A 20,617-nucleotide genomic window follows, 5' to 3' on the forward strand; every position below is an offset into this window, starting at 1 on the left:
CCACCCTCCTCTCACTTATCTCTCCACCCTTCAGGCTCTCTGCCTGTATTCCTGATGAAGGGCTTTTGCCCGAAACGTCGATTCTCCTGTTCCCTGGATGCTGCCTGACCTGCTGCGCTTTTCCAGCAACACATTTTCAGCTCTGATCTCCAGCATCTGCAGACCTTACTCTCTCCTCATGGATTACAGTAGTTCAAGAAGACAGCTCATCACCACCTTCTCAAGGGGCAATTAAGGACAAGTAATAAATGCTGGCCAGCCAGTGACATGTATGTTCCACAAGTGAATGACAACATTTGTGGATGACAGAAAAATAAGTGGGAAGGCAAATGGTGAGGATGACATAAAGATTCTACAAAGGGATATGATCATGTTAAGTGAGTGAATGGTAAAAACATGTCAGATGCATATAATATGCGGAAGTATGAGATTGTGCACTTTGGCAGGAACAGAGGGACTGAATATTATTTAAGTGGAGAGAGACTGCAGAAAGCAAAAGAATAGAGGGATTTGGGAGTCCTAGTTCAATGGTTAATAGGTAAAGGAAGTTTAGGGTGTAGGTTTGCTCGCTGAGCTGTAGGTTTGATATCCAGATGTTTCAATACCTGGCTAGGTAACATCATCAGTGGCGACCTCCAAGTGAAGCGAAGCTGTTGTCTCCTGCTTTCTATTTATATCTTTCTCCTGGATGGGGTTCCTGGGGTTTGTGGTGATGTCATTTCCTATTCGTTTTCTGAGGGGTTGACAGATGGCATCTAGATCTATGTGTTTGTTTATGGCATTGTGGTTGGAGTGCCAGGCCTCTAGGAATTCTCTGGCATGTCTTTGCTTAGCCTGTCCCAGGATAGATGTGTTGTCCCAGTCGAAATGGTGTTTTTTTTCATCTGCCTGTAGGGCTACGAGGGAGAGAGGGTCGTGTCTTTTTGTGGCTAGCTGGTGTTCATGTTTCTGGTGGCTAACTTTCTTCCTGTATGTCCTATGTAGTGTTTGTGGCAGTCCTTGCAAGGAATTTTGTAGATGACGTTGGTTTTGTCCATGGGTGGTACTGGGTCTTTTAAGTTTTAGTTTTTGTTTGCGAGTGTTGGTAGGTTTGTGTGCTACTAGGATTCCGAGGGGTCTTGGATATCAAACCTATAGCTCAGCGAGCAAACCTACACTCTAAACCTCAACCTGAGCTACAAACCTTGCAAAAACCTATGGGCGCAACACGCTACAACTTGCCCGAAGATGGGAAAGGAATGCCTTCCGAGAGAGTTTCACCCGCGAACAACTGTACTTCCTGCATGAATGTTTGAGAAAACAGGTACTGCCAAATTGTCTCCAATACAAACCGCTGATAAAAACACCTCAAGCCAGATGTTTAACAGAATGAAACGGCTGCAGAATGCTCCGTGAACTAATCAATGATGCCCACCACAGACTCCGAAAATACAACCGGGAAATTGCGCGCCAAAAACCGTTATTCAAACAAGCAACAAGTCAAGAGTGGACAGACGCGGTTGAACGAGCCATAAACACCAAACAACGACAAACACAGATAAAGGAAAATCAGGACCTGAAGAAAAAACTTGACAAACTCACAAACAAAGACAAAACTGATAACACAGGGGCATGGATAAAGAACTTATCAGACCGGACCCTATCAGACTCAGAAAAAGCAGTACTAGTAAAAGGACTCAATTTCAATTACCGAGACGCTGACAAGAAGGATTTCCTAGCGGCATTAGAAACCACATCGAAGGACAACAATCTCACGGAGCTGAAAAATGTGTTGCTGGAAAAGTGCAGCAGGTCAGGCAGCATCCAAGGAGCAGGAGAATCGACGCTTCGGGCATAGCCCTTCCTGAAGATTCTCCTGCTCCTTGGATGCTGCCTGACCTGCTGCACTTTTCCAGCAACACATTTTTCAGCTCTGATCTCCAGCATCTGCAGTCCTCACTTTCTCCTAACAAACTCACGGAAGAAACACAACAAATCATCAGACAAACAGTTGCACCTACTCTGAGCCGAAAGAGGGAAGGAAACAAACTGAACACACAAAGAGTCACAGCACTCCATCCACTCCACCCAGGAATTCCTAAAAATCATCAAAAACACCAAAATAGAGGAAGATGAAACAATGATCCCTTTCGACGTACCAGCACTGTTCACCTCCATCAACATCGACCTGGCAAAGGAAACACTTACCACACTTTTAGAAGAGACCATCACACACACCCCAACCACCATCAATCACATTACCAACGAAAACATCATGAAGCTAGTGGATCTGTGCCTCACCATCCACTTCACCTTCAACAATATAATCTACAAACAAACCAACGGCACACCCATGGGATCTCCACTATCAGGATTCATAGCAGAAGCGGTAATGCAAAGACTAGAACAAACAGCCCTACCTTCCATCAAACCAAAATAATAATCTGGGTCCGCTACACAGATGACACCTTTGTCATCACAAAACAAAACAAGATAGAAGAGACACTTAACATCATCAACAACACCCTCACAGGCATAAAGTTCACCAAGGAGGAAGAAACCGACAACAAACTCGCATTCCTGGACGTCACAGTTGGAAGAATGGACAACGGAGAACTACAAACCTGCGTATACAGATAACCGACAAACACTGACTAAATACTTAACTACACCAGCAACCATCCCAACACACACAAACAAAGCTGTATCAGAACACTATTCCAACGAGCCACATCACACTGCAGCAAAGATGAACTTCAGAAAACAGAGGAAAACCACCTATACAATGGATTCAAAAAGAACGGATACTCAAAAAATACAGTCCGCAGATTCCTCAGGAACAAACCACGACAAGCAGACCAAACACAGTCAGAAACCCTAACCACCTTACCATAAATCAAAGAAGTCTCAGAAATGACAGCCAGACTACTGAGACCCCTCGGAATCCTAGTAGCACACAAACCCACCAACACTCTCAAACAAAAACTAACAACCTTAAAACAACCTTAAAACAGGAAGAAAGTTAGCCACCAGGATACACGAACACCAGTTAGCCACAAAAAGACATGACCCTCTCTCCCTCATAGCCCTACACACGGATGAAAAAAACCACCAATTCGACTGGGACAACACATCTATCCTGGGACAGGCTAAGCAAAGACATGCCAGAGAATTCCTAGAGGCCTGGCACTCCAACCACAACGCCATAAACAAACACATAGATCTAGATACCATCTATCAACCCCTCAGAAAATGAACAGGAAATGACATCACCACAAACCCCAGGAACCCCATCCAGGAGAAAGATATAAATAGAAAGCAGGAGACAACAGCTTCGCTTCACTTGGAGGTCGCCACTGATGATGTTATCTAGCCAGGTAATGAAACATCTGGATATCAAACCTACTGCTCAGCGAGCAAACCTACACCCTAAACCTCAACCTGAGCTACAAACCTTCACAAACCTTGCAGGTAAAGGAAGTGAACTGTTGGACTTTATTTCAAAGGGATTGGAGTATTAAAGTAGGAAGGTTTTGTTAAAAGTACACAAAACACTAATCAGTTACCATGTATTGTTTTGGGTCCCTTATTTAAGGAATGATATACTGACTGACAAAGTTCACTAGACTGACAGCATGTATCACATATCTTTTAATAGTATTGCAACTCTGAAAATCATGAGATTCAGTAGAAACTGTTATAGAAAATAATTGACTTTATTAAACAAAATATATCACTTGCTTCTTGATGCTTAAACCAAATCTGCAGATGGCTAAATTCAGACACTACGAGCCCTTTTAATTATTGGTTAAAATATTGTTTTGAAACTGAAATTTAACAAAAGTAACTTCAAGACATAAAAATTGAAAATAGGAGGGTTGATGATGTAAGGTCACAGATGTTGATATGATTCGAGCTTATACCAGATAAGTCTGATAAAACCTGGCGTAACAGATCAAAGTTTCTTTTTTGTCTTTGTTTGTCATGGAGCCGACTGACTGAACGTAATCTCACGTAGCTCCCAAGAAAAGAACAGAAAGGTCTATTACAGAAGCAAAGCAGAAAGTATATTACACTACACTAGATCTATTGGAATAATCTCAGTTCAAAGGTCAGAAAGAAAGATTAATTTCTTTTAGCCCATCAATAATCTTACTGACACTTAAACCCACTAATGGATTGCTCTTATCTCCATGTTAAAGTTGCTTCCTCACCTGGCACTCACCTGGTTTATGCCCGAAACGTTGATTCTCCTGCTCCTTGGATGCTGCCTGACCTGCTGTGCTTTTCCAGCAACACATTTTTCAGCTCTGATCTCCAGCATCCGCAGTCCTCACTTTCTCCTACACTACAATTGTGTTCCTTTTGACAAATTTCTGTAGTATAATCAATCAATGCTATTTACTAAATATCTCTCCTCAGGACCCTTGAAACAAGCTGCTATCTCAGCTCACTTATTATACAAGATAGATTTCTTCAACTCATGATTCCAACATTTTTGTATGTGTCTTGAACACTTCCACAATGTTCTGTTTCTGGATCTTTCTTCCAATGAGCCATAGTTTCTCAATACTTCAGTCCAGCTAGAACTGCTTGAAGATTTAACAGCAGCTCTGCTGTTATTAACCTTGTCTCTCTGCATGAACATGCTTCAGGCATTGCCCCTTTACCCCACTCCTTTTGCTCTCTGGAGGTTCTAAAACCCAAGTCAGCAAACACTTAGCAATTGTCTCCCCAGGTGGCTTGCTGGTTATTTAACTTAAATTATATGATTTCTTGTAAATGCTGCTTTGAACTCACTGTTCAAAATTACTTCCTGACCTTATTTGAAACACAAAAATTTAACAGGCCTGAAAACTAAACTGCATTTTTCTTCCACTTTAGAATCCAAACTCCCAAACAACAATAACACGTTATAAATGGTCATCACTCTTTTTTTTCTCCATTGATGCTGCAGACCTGCTGCTTCTTTTTGGAATTTTCTGGTTTAATATTGAAAGGCTGACTCAGGTTGGCAAGGATTCTTTATTTCAAAACCAGATTTTTTATTTCCAGACCCATGGGTTAATCTATTCTGAGACTCAAAGGATATTGCAAAAGTGGAGAAGTCACAAACATTATGATAAAATGCATCAATTCTACATTGACATGCTCACCTTTCTTCCTGTTTGGTAAATATTATGGTGGTCAGCGGAGATGTTACATTCACAGGGGTAGAGGTGGTCGTATTAATCTCCATGCAGCCTGCTGTTGATGTCTCGAGTAATTCTTTAAATTCACTAGAAGGTGGATAGATCAGGCCACCAATCCCTATCCATGTGGACAAGGCTACTCCAACAAACCAACCCACACAAGCTCCCTGGGGGAGGTGAAACAAAGAAAAGGGCCTTAATTCAAAGGATGCTGCATGAAAAATAAGCACAGGTAAATAGTAAAACAAAGGGGCAGCACGATGGCTCAGTGGTTAACACTACTGCCTCACAGACCCAGGTTCAATGCCAGCCTTGAACGACTGTGTGGCCTTGCATGTTCTCCCAATGCCTGCATAGGTATCCTCTTCTGCTGCAGTGTCCTCCCACAGTCCAAAGATGTACAGGTCAGGTGCATTAGCCATGGTAAATGTGATGTTATGGGGATAGGATTGAGGCTAGGTCTGAGTGGGATGCTCTTTAGATGGTCAGTGCAGACTTGATAGGCTGAATAGCCTCGTTCTACATTGTAGGGATCCTATGCTTATTGGTATGTCTGTGTTTCAAATAGTCTGTATTGAGTGCAATGCTCAGTCATGGTAAGAAAGTTTATAACTGTAACCTACATTTGAATTCTGTTACAAGCAGTACATCAGACTTCTTGGAAAGTTCCAGCTAATAAACTCAACAGCCAAAGCACTTCTTTTTTGCCTTAAAGCTTAGACTGAGGCATGATATGAGATCTCCACCAATTGTACATCAGAAGTAAGTCTTTAGGATAAATGTTATGCATTTTTAGTCTAAGGTAACAATGATGCCTTGATGCTTCTCTGTTATGGTCTCGAGTTTGCTCTACCACAAAGAAGGCATGTTTAGATAAAACTAATCACCATCATTTGGACTTCCTGTTCTGTTCAACCATAGTTCACTTGGTAAGACTCCCAGTTTTGGGTCACTGGTTCTGGGGTCGAGTCCCACAGCATAGATTGAACTGAAAAGTCAATGCTCTGATTTACAACTTTCAGGTTAAATCTGGTACTAGTCTGTTCTCTCGGGTAGATATAAACATCCCATTCACTATTAGAAGAGTGGGGGACTTATTTCATTGAATGGTACTGATTAGCTCAGTTGGATGATGGTTGGTTTACAAAACAGTGTAATGCCAGCAACAATGTTGATTCAATTCCTGCACCAGCTGAGGTTCCCACGTAGGGCTTTACTCCTCAAGCTCTCCCCTTGCCTGAGGCCAGTTACATCACCATGAGTCGTCACTCTGATGAAGGAGCAGATGTATGGTCTGGTAGGACTGTGGTGACTTTACCTTCACGATACTGAAGGGCTGAAGAAACTACTCCTGTTTTTTATTTTCTTATTCCTGGTGTGATCAACTCCGTGAAAACAGATAATCTGGTCATTATCACATTGCTTTTTGTGGGAGTTTGCTGGAAATTGGAAATTGTGTTTCCTGCATTTCAAATGTATTTAATTAGTTGTAAAGCTTTTTGAAATGTTTGGTACACATAAAGATGCAACATAAATACAAATCTTTTCCCCACACCTCCCAAATGCACTAATTCAGGGTAAATTCTCCTATAGTCTAAACAGTGTATGCACTCAAGATCCATTTGGTAACTTACGGTATTTGCAATGCACTGTTCACAAAATTCAATTCGGCTGGAAAGCAGGCATTGGTAATAGATGCACATTTAACCAGCATGCTTTGCTTCAAATGTAGGCAAATTTCATGCAGCTGGGTTGATTAATTTGAATGATTTTTGCATGTTCTTTACACAGAGTTGTGAATGAATGAAATGCAGAGCCATTAGGGACATTTCAGTAACTGCCAGACATGTACATGGACAGCAGTGAATTGAGGGGAGTGTATGTTAGGTTATTTTATGTTAGATTAGGACTAATCCTCAGCACAACATTGGGCTGAAGGTCCTGTGCTGTGCTACACTTTTCAATGCTATCCACCCTGTTGAGTGGCTACATGCTGAACCAGTTGGTGCAAAATCAAGAAAAGTTTGTTGGACTCAAAGTCAGTTTGTCTCATAAAGGGATGGTGTTCTGGCTGGAACGGGAATTGGAAATGGTTGTAGCCGAGAATGAGAACTAATGAAAATGCTGGATGATGGCACAAAATTGAACCAATGAGCTCCAAGGTGTTCCAAAATTGTACTAAAGACGGGATTGAGAGGATTGCAAAGGAGAGATATTTTCTGTTTGTAGAGGGCGAAAATGGCAGCAGATTCTTGGAAGGCAGTGGGAGGCAATAGTTGTGGTTGTCAACACTGAGCGCAGTCCCAAGGATAGAACATAGAAAAGTGCAGCACAGCACAGCACAGGACCTTCAGCCCAATGTTGTGCTGAGGATTAATCCTAATCTAACATAAAATAACCTAACATATGCTCCCCTCAATTCACTGCTGTCCATGTGCATGTCCAGCAGTTACTGAAATGTCCCTAATGACTCTGCTTCCACCACTACTGCTGGCAATGCATTTCATGCATTCACAACTCTCTGTGTAAAGAACATACCTCTGATGTCTCCGCTATACCTTCTTCCTAACACTGTAAAACTATGATCCCTTGTGGCAGTCAGTCCTGCCCTGGGGAAATGTCTCTAGCTATTGACTCTATCCATGCCTCTCATTACCTTGTATACCTCGATCAGGTCACCTCTCTTCCTCTTCCTCTCCAGAGAGAAAAGTCCGAGCTCAGTCAACCTCTCCTTGTAAGACAAGCCCTCCAGTCCAGGCAGCATCCTGGTAAACCTTCTTTGCACCCTCTCCAAAGCCTCCACATCTTTCCTATAATAGAGCGACCAGAACTGGACACAATATTCTAAATGTGGTCTCACCAGAGACTTGTAGAGCTGCAGCAAAACCTTGCAGTTCTTAAACTCAACCCCCCTGTTAATGAAAGCCAAAACACCATATGCTTTCTTAACAACCCTATCCACTTGGGTGGCAACTTTGAGGGATCTTTGCACTTGAATACCAAGATCTCTCTGTTCCTCTACACTGCCAAGAATCCCATCTTTAATCCTATATTCAGCATTCAAGTTCGACCTTCCAAAATGCATCACTTCGCATTTATCCAGGTTGAACTCCATCTGCCATTTCTCAACCCACCTCTGCATCCTGTCTATGTCGTGCTGCAGCCTGCAATAACCCTTGTTACTATCAATGGCACCTTCAACCTTTGTGTCATTGGCAAATTTACTAACCCACCCCTCAACCTCCTCATCAGAGTCATTTATAAAAACTGCAAAGAGCAGAGGCCCAAAAACAGAGCCCTGCGGGACGCCACTCACTACTGACCTCTAGGCAGAATACTTTCCATCTACAACCACTCTCCGCCTTCTGTCAGCCAGCCAATTCTAAATCCAGAGAGCCAAATCTCCCTGTATCCCATACCTTCTGACTTTATGAATGAGCCTACCATGGGAACCTTATCAAATGCCTTGCTGAAGTCCATGTACACTACACCAACTGCTTGACCTTCATCAACCTGTCTCTTCACCTCCTCAAAGAACTCAATAAGATTTGTGAGGCATGACCTGCCCCTCACAAAGCCATGCTGACTGCCTTTAATCATGCTATGCTTTTCCAAATAGTCATAAATCCTATCCCTCAGAATTCTTTCCAAAACCTTGCTGGCCACAGACATGGTCACAAAAACATCAATGAGTGGTTAAGCTCAGGAAATACAGTTTCAAATGTCATATCCACCATTCATCCAGTGTTCTCTCAGTACTCACAGCATCACACTCCCATTCACCTATCAATAATTTCTATCAACCAAGTCTTGTACCTAAATCCATATACCTTGCTTCACTCTCAAGCTTTCCACCATTGCTTACATTACACCCACATCTTACAGGAGAAAGTGAGGACTGCAGATGCTGAAGATCAGAGCTGAAAATGTGTTGCTGGAAAAGCACAGCAGGTCAGGCAGCATCAAAGGAGCAGGAGAATCGGCGTTTCGGGCATGAGCCCTTCTTCAGGAATGAGGAGAGTGTGCCAAGCAGGCTAAGATAAAAGGTAGGGAGGAGGGACTTGGGGGAGGGGCGTTGGAAATGTGATAGGTGGAGGGAAGTTAAGATGAGGGTGATAGGCCGGAGTGGGGGTGGGGGCGGAGAGCCTCTCCCCCAAGTCCCTCCTCCCTACCTTTTATCTTAGCCTGCTTGGCACACTCTCCTCATTCCTGAAGAAGGGCTCATGCCCGAAACGTCGATTCTCCTGCTCCTTTGATGCTGCCTGACCTGCTGCGCTTTTCCAGCAACACATTTTCAACCCAAATCTTACAATTTGCATTCAATGCAAGTTATTCAGTTTGAGAGCCACATCACCCAGTTGCTTTGTGTAGAACTTACTGATGCACTTTTCTCTCTCTTGCAGGACACACTGGTGCATTGCTGGAGGGGTTCATGGAGAAAACGGTGCCTGCTACCATTGGAATGACAATAATTGAGATCATGGCCAGCAACAGTGCTGAAACTACTGGAGACGTCAGTGTGCATGTATTTTGTCATCTTTCTGACATCCCACTTTACCTTCATCCCAAAATCTTTTTATGATTTATATTCTTCTTGCTCAACCATTTCCGACTCCTCACTAAAAACCATATGGCAGAACTCTCAGAAGGCAGTGGGAGTAGATAGCTATGGTGTCAACGCCAAGTAGCAGGATGCACAAGATTGCCAATGACTTCACATGAGTGGTCAAGCTTAGGAAACACACTTTCAAATGTCATATCCACCATCCCTCCAGTGTTCTCTCTCAGTACTCAAAGCATCACATTCCCTTTCATCAATCGACAATTTCTATCAATCGGTCAGATTGTTGGAAGCAAGCCAGTCAGTCTGACTTTTTTGGGCTTTCTTCATTGCCTCACATTTCTCCTCTTGAACAATTTACCTGTCTGTCTTGTTGCTTTCGTCTTTCTGACACTAAAGAACTACACTCCGGTCAGATAGTGAAAGGAGAGCAGGAAGATCGTATTGAGGAAGAAACAGCTCTCATTCTTGCTGCCACCAGCTCAAATCCTGGCACTAGAGGTACTTTAGAAGACACCATAGAACTTGCACGTGATGTCTGCAATGATGCATGTGCAAACAATGGGTGGGTCCAAATCCTGGAATTCCCTTTCTCAGGGCAGTGTGGAGCCACCTAGAATGCATGTGTTGCAGTGGTCTAAAACGGCAGCTCATCACTGGCACGGTGGCACAGTGGTTAGCACTGCTGCCTCACAGCGCCAGAGACCTGGGTTCAATTCCCGACTCAGGCGACTGACTGTGTGGAGTTTGCACGTTCTTCCCGTGTCTGCGTGGGTTTCCTCCGGGTGCTCCGGTTTCCTCCCACAGTCACAAAGATGTGCGGGTCAGGTGAATTGGCCATGCTAAATTGCCCGTAGTGTTAGGTTAAAAGGGGTAAATGTAGGGGTATGGGTGGTTGCGCTTCGGTGGGTCGGTGTGGACTTGTTGGGCCGAAGGGCCTGTTTCCACACTGTAAGTAATCTAATCTAATCTAATCACCACTTTCTCAAGGGAAAGTAGGTTTGACCAATAAATATTTGTGAAAGTGAGGACTGCAGATGCTGGAAATCAGTCAATATTAGTGTGGTGCTGGAAAAGCACAGCAGGTCAGGCAGCATCCGAGGAGCAGGAAAACCGACATTTTGGGCAGGAGCCCTTCATCAGGAACCTTTCATTTCCAATAAATATTGGCCTAGCCAGCAAGATCCACACTCTACAAGTGAATAAAACAAAGGGGCACGAGGTGATAGCTACTTCTCTCTGGCAAAATAGAATGAAATGTATTGTGGTGTCTTTGCGCGCAAAGTCTGTTATCTCACTTACATATCTGAATAGCAAACTGGAACAAGATGCAAATATCCTCTGGATGAGCTCAGTGAATCTGACAGAGATAAGCTCAGTATTAATATTCTATCACTCTGTGGCTGCAGATCCTGCTGCAACTGGTGGGAGATTTCAGTGAGCACCTCCTTGATGAAGTGGTTGAATCTAATATTACTTGCTAAAGTTAAATGAAGAAATTTGTTTCTTGTAGACCTTTCAAAGCAAAAGGGCACAGGGTTCCCTTACCCGTATCCTCTCCTGATACCACTGCTCATTTCTCTCCATCTGCTGTAGGTCCACAAGGGGAGAAACTGCTTCACTCTTATCTGAAATGAAGTATTCTGAACAGAGCCCTTGAATTCTGAATCAAGACCACATGCTATAAGATTTCCAATAGAGTTCAGCTTCTTTAATATCCTATTATACAATAATTTGGTAGACTAAATAATAATCCAGCAAATATTTTTACTAATTCAGCAGCAGCCAGTACAAATCTATCCCAATGATTTGGTGTTTCTTTAAGAGTGTGAATGAGAGCTCTTATTGCTCAAATGCACGTCCAACTCCGAGATGCTATGCTTGATCCATCGACTGTGCAATATTTAGGTGTGGACCCATTGTGCTCACACTGATTCCTCCCAGTGTGGCTTCTGGTGAGGATTGGACCAGAAGGTCACATTGGCCTGGATGCTGTTTTGAACAGAGGCAGCATAAACTATAGGTGTTAACGCAGTGGAATTTTGTGGAAATTGAATCTTAGAATGCAGCTGCACAGAACCATTCGGCCCATCATATTAGAGTTGATCTTTCTCTGCACATTCTGTGTAGCTGTCACACAGAATACCTGTATTTTGTTCTGTTACCCTGATGTACTTATGTAAGGTATGATAGGTCTGGTTAGCACACAAAACAATACTTTTCACTGTATCTTGGTACATGTGACAATAATAAATCAAATTGAATCATGTCTGTGTCAGTTCCTTTAAAAAGCAACCCAGTCAGTCTGATTTTCCTGGGCGTCTTCCATTGCCTCATACTTGTCCTCTTACACAATTCATCGTGTTCCCTTTTTGAAAATGTAACAGGGGCTTCCTGGAGTATCTTGGGTGAGTGGTTCATCCTTTGAAAATAATTCTGGTTCATCCATGCAAATTAAACATTATCATTAACCCCGTGTCTAAGTTTTGCACCAGATTCACTAGATAAGCCAGGATTGTACTCCATCACAATTGCGCCAGTGGAATCATATCTCCACAAATACCGTACTTAAGTACTAAAATTAGTCTTTGTTGATGCTTGAAAATTAGTTTATGGCCTTACCTTACCATTGCTCTTTGGAAATAATGCTGCTAAAGTAAATACACCTAGTATGGGTCCTAGGATCATTCCTTCAAAAGTTAGTGTTGCCTAGATAGAATAACAAATAAAAAGCACACTTACTACTAGAAATATTTGTGTAAAGTTAAATTGTCGTTACATTTGTACATGTCTAAACAAAGTAAAATTGTTATGTATGTAGTCCAAAGCTGGACTGAGAGATTGAGGAAAAAGCAGGATCATGTGAGTCCTGCACATTAGTAAGGACATCCTGCACCGTTGTCACTCCATCATGGGAATGGCCTCAATCACCATGACAGCAGATTCCCATTGATTTTGCAGAGGGACAGATGTCACTAGTGGTCGTAGATGCCCACTCCAAGTGGTCCAGGAGATGGTCATGAAGTCGGTATCAGCAGAAATAACGATCGGCTGACTGGATTAAATACTTCCCATATTGGGTGGACTTTAAACTAGTTTGGCTGAAGGAATGGGAACCTAAGGGGAAGCTCAGAGTTATCTAGAGAGGGTGAGGGCTTAAGGAGAAAGAGAATCAATACAGTAAATAAAAAGCAAGAAGCAGCTGGGCAGTGTAGCACGAAGATGAATGGAAACCAGGTAAGCAGCAGAAAAAGAGAGAATGTTTAAAAGTAAAGGTTCCTCTGGTGGAGGGGTTAGGATTCAAAACAAAGGTATAAAAACTGGTATAAGGGCACTTTTCCTGAATGCTTGCAGCATTTGAAACAATGTAAATGAGTTGACGGCACAAATCATCATGAATGCGTATGATTTAGAGGCCATTACAGAGACATGGTTGCAGGGTGGTCACGACTGGGAGTTCAATAAGAAAAGGTATCAGACTATTCAGAAGAACAGACAGGAAGGAAAGGGATGTGGGGTAACTCTGATATTTATGAACGACATCTGGGCAGCAGTGAGAGATGATATAGGTTCCATGGAGAAAAAGGTTGTATCAATGTGGGTGGAAATTAGAAATAGTAAGGGGAAAATATCACTGATAGGCGTAGTCTATAGGCCACCAAATAACAATATCATGGTAGGGTTGGCAATAAACAAAGAAATACTTGATGCATGTAGAAATGGCAATTATCAAGGGGGATTTTAATCTACATATTGATTGATCAAACCAAGATGGTCAAAGTAGTCTTGAGGAGGAATTCATATCTGGAAGGAACGATCACAGTATGGATGAATTTAAAGTGCAGATGGAGGGTGAGAAGGCAAAATCCAATATCAATGTCTTGCACTTAAAGGAGGTTACAATGTGATGAGGGAGAGGTTGACTAAGATAGAATGGGAGCAAAGATTACGTAGTGGGACAATTGAGGAACAGTGAAGGACTTTCAAAGTGATTATTCACAATGCTCAGCAGAAGTATATAGCAGTGAAAAGGAAGGATTGTAGGCAAAGGGAAAATCATCCATGGATAACTAAGGAAATAAAGGAGGGTATCAAATTGAAAGCTAATGCATACAAAGTAGCAAAGATTGGTGGGAAAGTCAGGGATTGGAAAATCTTTAAAGGTCAACAGAAAGCCAGGAAAAAAGCTATAAGGAAAGATTATGACAATAAACTGGCTCAGAATATAAAAAAACAGAGAGCAAATATTTCTATAAATATATAAAATGAAAAAGAGTGGCTAAAGTAAACATTGATCCTTTAGATGTTGAGTAGGGGGATTTAATAATGGGGAATGAGGAAATGGCTGAGGCTTTGAACAGATGTTTTCTGTCGGTCTCACAGTGAAGACACAAATAACAAGCCAATAATTGATGACAAGGAGACTATGGCAAGTGAGGAGCTCGAAACTATCATTATCACTAAAGAGAGTGTGTTGGGCAAGCTAATGGGGCTAAAGATAGACCAGTCTCCCAGCCCTGATGATATGTATCCCAGAGTACTGAAAGGGACAATAGGGGAAATAACAATTGCACTTTTGGTAATTTACCAGAATTAAGTGGACTCTGGGGCGGTTGGCAGATTGGAAAACAGCAAATGTGATGCTACTGTTTACAAAAGGATGTAGACAAAAGGCGGGTAACTATAGGCCTGTTAGATTAACTTCTGCAGTGAGGAAACTGCTTGAATCTATCATCAAGGAGGAAATAGCAGGACATCTGGATAGAAATTGTCCCATCGGGCAGGCACACCATTGGCTTATGAAAGGCAGGTCATGTTTAATTAATTTATTGGAATTCTTTGAGGACATTACAAGCACGGTGGACAATGCGGAATCAGTGGATGAAGTGTATCTGGATTCCTGATTTGGAGATGCCAGTGTTGGACTGAGTGTACAAAGTTAAAAATCACACAACACCAGGTTATAGTCCAATAGGTTTATTTGGAAGCACTAGCTTTCAGAGTGCTGCTCCTTCACTTGATGACCACCTGATGAAGGAGCAGCGCTCCAAAAGCATAGTGATGTACATATGTTATCTACAATGTCACTATAATAGCTATAATTGTTAGATGCATATCTATGGTTAAAGGGATGTTGAAATAAATGATATGTATGTAGTTGGGTGTGTGCTGTCCTTTGAAGAGAGTGGATCAGCTGACCTGGAGGTGGGAGCTAGGGGACAGACTAAAAACCAGTGTGGAGCTGAGAGACCTACAATAAAGTATTCATTGTTCAAGTGTATACCATCTACCTTGTGTTCCATTTATACTTGTCATAAATAATTTGAAGTTCATCTATAAAAAAAGGTGCTATAAAAGGTATTATAAAAATACTCAACATTTCCTCTTTCAGTATTTATAGCATTTTCCTCTCATATTTCACTATGTCAGTGCCGACAATACTTTGCCTTTTGAAATTTATTTACCTGAATTATATTTCTTCCCATGAGAGAACTGATTCCAGTCAGGCCTATTGTAACTAGTCCAAAAGTCATTGCTGCATCACAGAAGAACAGTTAAGAGATTAATCTTAGTCAAATAGTATATTTTTAAAGTCATATCTCTAAAAGACCTTGCAATTTGTTTATTGTATGAAATAGTCTCAAATCTCATTGAAGCTCTTAATGTGGAATCTGAAAATCCAATCAAGTCCTGGATCTGAAAAAAAATTTCATTGAAGATTCTTCCCAGTGTGTTCTGTTATGTCTTCTTCTACGAAGGAACCCATGGATTAATTTTCTAACCCAACATGGGGTATATCAGAAGGAAAAACACTGAGCAGATTATCCTTTTTCCTGCTGTAAGCCTCACCAGAATTTCAATAAGATGAAATTTGAGAGCTGGAGCAAATCCTGCAAATATCTCTAACAAGATCCCAAACTTTCAATGGAAAAGGTCACCAAACCCCTCTGTGAATGTTTTCCTTCTAATTAAGACCTACTTACTCTATTGGAAGCAGAAGAACATAGGAGAATGTTTCTTGAGAACCTCTTGCTCCAGATAGTGGCATAAAGCAATGACAACATTTTTGCAGGTGCATCCTTTTGAACACAGAGAGCTCATTCCAGCCATATCCCTATCTTTGGGTATTTGGAGAGGAATGGTAGCCTAGCACAGTGGTGGATAAGATGTGTATCTTCATTGCATTTACACACCTTAGCAGAATCCCTGATCTTCAGATATAATGCTTTAATATTGTCTCAATTGCTAACCTTCCTCTACAATTTGACAGAAAAAGCTTCAAATACAAAGCCATTAAATTCAGTGTGTCCAGTCAATTTTCTTACTGGATCCTGTTTGCTAGAGAAATCTGCAAAATTGTTTTTAGAAAGGACCAGATTTCTACATCTACCAATAAACCCTAGGAAATCTCAATCATCCAATCACCAGAATTAAGATATACACGTTAGTAATGGAAGTGTAATTTTTGAGTCTATCTTCTGTCTAACATAAGCAATTATGAATGAAAACGAGTTTCTTGATAAAATTTACACACAACTTTTATATAGGAATTCTTAGCAGAATCAACCAGAGTTTCAATTTGTTGAATCATTGTGTTCTCATTACTGAATTAACACTAATCAATATTGGTATAACAATTTAAACTGTATTGCAGGCCAATAATGCAAAACTTGGTAGTTTAGAGTAATATTGGAGACATGATCAGTATTACATGGTAATACCAATGCGAGGGGCAGTACTACAGAGTGATAATGATGCAGGGGACAGAACCTCAGTTTGGACATGCAATTTATAAGACTGTCAAGCCCTTGGAGAAGGTTTATTCAAATGATCCAAGACATGACAAGCTTCAGTTATGTGGAGACACTAGAGAAGGTGATAGCAGAGAAAATTAAGAGGAAGTTTGTTTGTGAGGTTCAAAATTATAACTAGCTTTGTTAAAGAAAAATTGTTCCAGGTGACAGAGAATGCAGGTTTAAGGTAACAGTTAAAAGAACCAGAAGGTGACATGAATATTTCTTTTTTTCACAGCAAGTTAATGTGATGAAATAAATGCACTGCCTGAAAGTGTAACGGAAACATTAGACAGTAACTTTCATGACTGAATTGGATAAAATGCTTTAAAATATTTACAGGGTGGTGAGAAAGTGAGACCAATTGGATATGCTTTCAAAGAGTTTGAATTATCATGACTTACAGTAAAGCCTTTCTTCCACTGTACTAATCTAATTTCTTTTTATTAAACCGCTTTTTCTAATCAACCTGTTCAGAGATGTTGTTACATACCTCTGGAGCAGGTGGGACTTGAACCAGGGCTCCTTGGTCTAGGGTAAGGACACTACCACTGTGCCACAAAGGCCCCCAAAAGCTCAAAACACAAATTTGAGTGGCATCCTCTGTGTACCATACTAATCTTCTCTGTATCCTTCCAATTTTAGCATATGTACTGCCAAAGCATGCTGCTTATAAAATTTGGCAGTTCCTAGCCCATTCCCATTGAGCAAAAAATGTTTCTATAGCAAACAACTAGAATGTTAATGAACACCTCAATCCTAAATTTCCTTTTCACCTTCTCAGCTGTTACAAGTATGGCAGAGATGACTTTTTGCAGCTGCTAACTTAGTCGTATTTCCAGCTACAGAGATATCAAAATGGTTTGTTTGCAGTTTGGATATCATCACCACTTGGCAGGAAAGTAGCTTCAGTATATTGCACAACTAATGAAATGATAGAATTTTCAAAGATTTTAAATGAGCTTTCAAAGTGGACCATTATGCATGTATACAGGATGGAAATCGATCACTTGATGATCAGCTCTAGAAGGGAAATAATCTTTTTTTGGTTTGTCAGAAAAGTCTTTAAGAATACTAAGCATAAGGGAATGCTAAGTGACACTAAATGATAGGGGCATTCTATCACGCCTTGTGCACAGTATTGGCCCTTATCCAACAAATGATGCATTTACCTCATTACAGTTGGCCTCCAATTCACAAGAAATGTTAATGGGTAGAAACCTGCCTATTCCTGTTCTGCCAAATTTAGCCAACACGTACCCAGGTAACAAGGTTTCCATGGCATAAATGAAAACAACTACAACATTCAGGTTTCAAGCTCTAATCCTTTTTCTGAATGAAACTACACATGCAAGGATGAATGTACCACAGACTCAATGTTACGGGTTCACCTTTGACCACTTTCTTTCAGCTATGTGCATGCATTAAAACAAGACGTAAAGTTACAATCAAGAATGGATTCACATTCTGTTATTTTTTTCATTAATGATTTCCACATCAGTACATTTATCAGGAAAGTGAAATGAAAGTAAAAACTTCCTAGACACTAGTAACAAGGCATCAAACAGATACTAAGCCCACTTCATCAGTGGTCATCCCTCCATCATAAGGTCAGAAGTGGAGGTGTTTACTGATTGCACAACACTCAGTACTATTTCTGACACCTCCAATAGTGAAACAGTCCATGTCCAAATGCAGGAAGAACTCGATGATATCCGGGCTTGGTAAGTGGCATGTCACATTTGTGCGAAGCAAGTGGCAGGAAATGACTAGATCCAATAAGAGAGAATCTAACCATCACCATTAACTTCAATTGCATTGTCATTACTGAATTCCCCACTATCAATCTTAGCAGAGTCCCTGACTTCAGATTCCTTGGGGATTACCATTAACCAGAAAGTGAACTGGACTAGCCACGTAAACAATGTGGCTACAAAATAGGTTAGAGGTTCGGACTGTTGCAGGGAGTCAAGAGTGTGGTGCTGGTAAAGCATAGCAGTTCAGGCAGCATCCGAGGAGCAAGAGAATCGACGTTTGGGCAAAAGTCCATCATCAGGAACTCACTTGAATCCCCAAAGCCTGTCCACCATCTACAAAGTGCAAGTCAAGAGTGAAATGGAGTCTTCCCCACTTTCCTGGATGAGTATAGCTCCAACAACAAAGAAGCTTGATACCATCCAGGATAAAGCAGTTCATTGCTTGTGGATGTGGTGTCAATCATTCAGTCTCTCCACCAATGACGTTCAGTAGAAGCAGTGCATACCATTTACAAGATGCATTGTAGAAGTTCACTCAGGCTCCTCAAACAGTATCTTCCAAATCCATGGCCATTAACTAGAAGGACAAGAGCAGCAGTAGATGCATGGGAAAGTCATTACCTATAAGTATCCAAACAAGCTACTCACCAGTCTGACTTGGATATACAGCACCCTGCCTTCAGTTTCACTGGGCTAAAATCCTGGAACTCCTCCCTCACAGCATTATGTGACTATCTATGCGAAATGGACTGCTGGAGTACCAAGAAGGAAGTTCACCACCACTTTCTCAAGGGCAACTAGGGATGGTCCAGTGATACCGGCATCCTGTGAATTTGCAGCAAGTGGGTGCTCAAGAAACTTCAGCTCAGAGTTGATGAGCTGGAGTTTGAGGTATGGGCACTGCGACACACCAGAATGGGGAAGAGTTATCTGGACACTGTTTCGAGGAGACAGTTACATCCCTTGTGATCATGGTTAAGGAGGGTGTGACTCCAAGTGAGGCAGGTATTACAATCCAGAATTTAGTTTTAGAGGAGCTTCAGCCAGTGCCCTTGTCCAGCAGGCATGAGATTCTTGCTCCTGGTATGATCAAGGGCACAGACTGCAGGGAGGATAAGCACACTGAACACAACATCATGGTACAGAGTGCTATTCAACTGTGGGGAGAAAAGAGAAATGTAGTAGTAATACAGGATATTATAGGAGAATAAATAGTGTTCTCTGAAACAAAGACAGAGTCCTGAAGGCTGTGTTGTCTACCTCGTATTAAAGTGAAAGACACTACTTTGAGACTGGAGAGGAACTTGGTGTGGTAGGGAAAGAATCCAGTTGCTGTGGTATACATAGGTATCGATGACAAGGGTAGGATGATGAAAGAGAGATTCTGCTGAGATTTTACAAACAGCTTGGGACTAATTTAAAAAGCAAAACCACGAAGGTAATAATCTCAGGATCACTACTTCAACATGTCCAAATTTGCATAGGGTAAATAAGATTAGAGAGGTAAATTCTTGGTTCAGAGATTTGTTTGGAAGAAATGAGTTCTGATTCATGGGGCTCTGCACCAATGCTTGGGAAAGAGAGAGAGAGCGAGAGAGCTGTTTTGTTAGGCAGGCTTCATTTGAACCATGCTGGTTTATAAGGACATGGAGCAGGAGTAAGCTATCCAGCCCTTCGAGCCTACTGCCATTTAACGTGATCATGGCTGATTACATCGTGTGCTCAACTCTACTTTCCTGCCTGTTCTCCATAACCCTTAAACCCTGTATTAATTAGAGATCTGTCTATCTCCTCTTTAAATTTACTCAATGTCCCACTATCCACCATACTCTGGAGGAGTGACTTCCACAAATTCACAGACCTGGGTGAGAAATAATTTCTTCTTATCTTGGTTTTAAATCTGTTCCTGCTTATGCTAAAACTATGACTTCTCATTCTAGATTTCCCCACTTAAGGAAACACGCTGTGCCTACTTTGTTAATCTCCTTTAGTATCTTATACGACTCAATTAGATCTCTTGTCATTCTTCTAAACTACAAAGACTACTGATCTAAGCTGCTCAAACTCTCTTCACAAGGCAAACCACTCAGCTCTGGAATCAGTGAGGAGAAAGTGAGGACTGCAGAGCTGAAAAATGTGTTGCTGGAAAAGCGCAGCAGGTCAGGCAGCATTAAAGGAGCAGGAGAATCGACGTTTCGGGCATAAGCCCTTCTTCAGGAATGAGGAAGGTGTGCCAAGCAGGCTAAGATAAAAGGTAGGGAGGAGGGACTTGGGGGAGGGGCTTTGGGAATGCGATAGGTGGAAGGAGGTTAAGGTGAGGGTGGTAGGCCGGAG

At 41.6% G+C, this 20,617-nt stretch overlaps 1 protein-coding gene and 1 pseudogene across 2 annotated transcripts in view; both read right to left on the minus strand.

The window, feature by feature from the left end:
- Positions 1-20,617, minus strand: part of LOC122562291 (sodium-coupled monocarboxylate transporter 1-like) — an 89,462-nt gene that overhangs the window by 10,294 nt on the left and 58,551 nt on the right. For both annotated transcript variants that reach the window (XM_043715096.1, XM_043715097.1), the window contains exons 13-15: positions 15,198-15,268; positions 12,355-12,441; positions 5,136-5,338 (exon numbers count right to left, since the gene is read on the minus strand). In XM_043715096.1, coding sequence (XP_043571031.1) covers positions 5,136-5,338; positions 12,355-12,441; positions 15,198-15,268 — 361 coding nt within the window. The remainder of the gene's footprint in view (positions 1-5,135; positions 5,339-12,354; positions 12,442-15,197; positions 15,269-20,617) is intronic.
- Positions 17,097-17,191, minus strand: LOC122562370 (annotated as a pseudogene).

This window comes from Chiloscyllium plagiosum, chromosome 24 (assembly GCF_004010195.1).
Source record: "Chiloscyllium plagiosum isolate BGI_BamShark_2017 chromosome 24, ASM401019v2, whole genome shotgun sequence".
NCBI classification, from domain to species: domain Eukaryota; kingdom Metazoa; phylum Chordata; class Chondrichthyes; order Orectolobiformes; family Hemiscylliidae; genus Chiloscyllium; species Chiloscyllium plagiosum.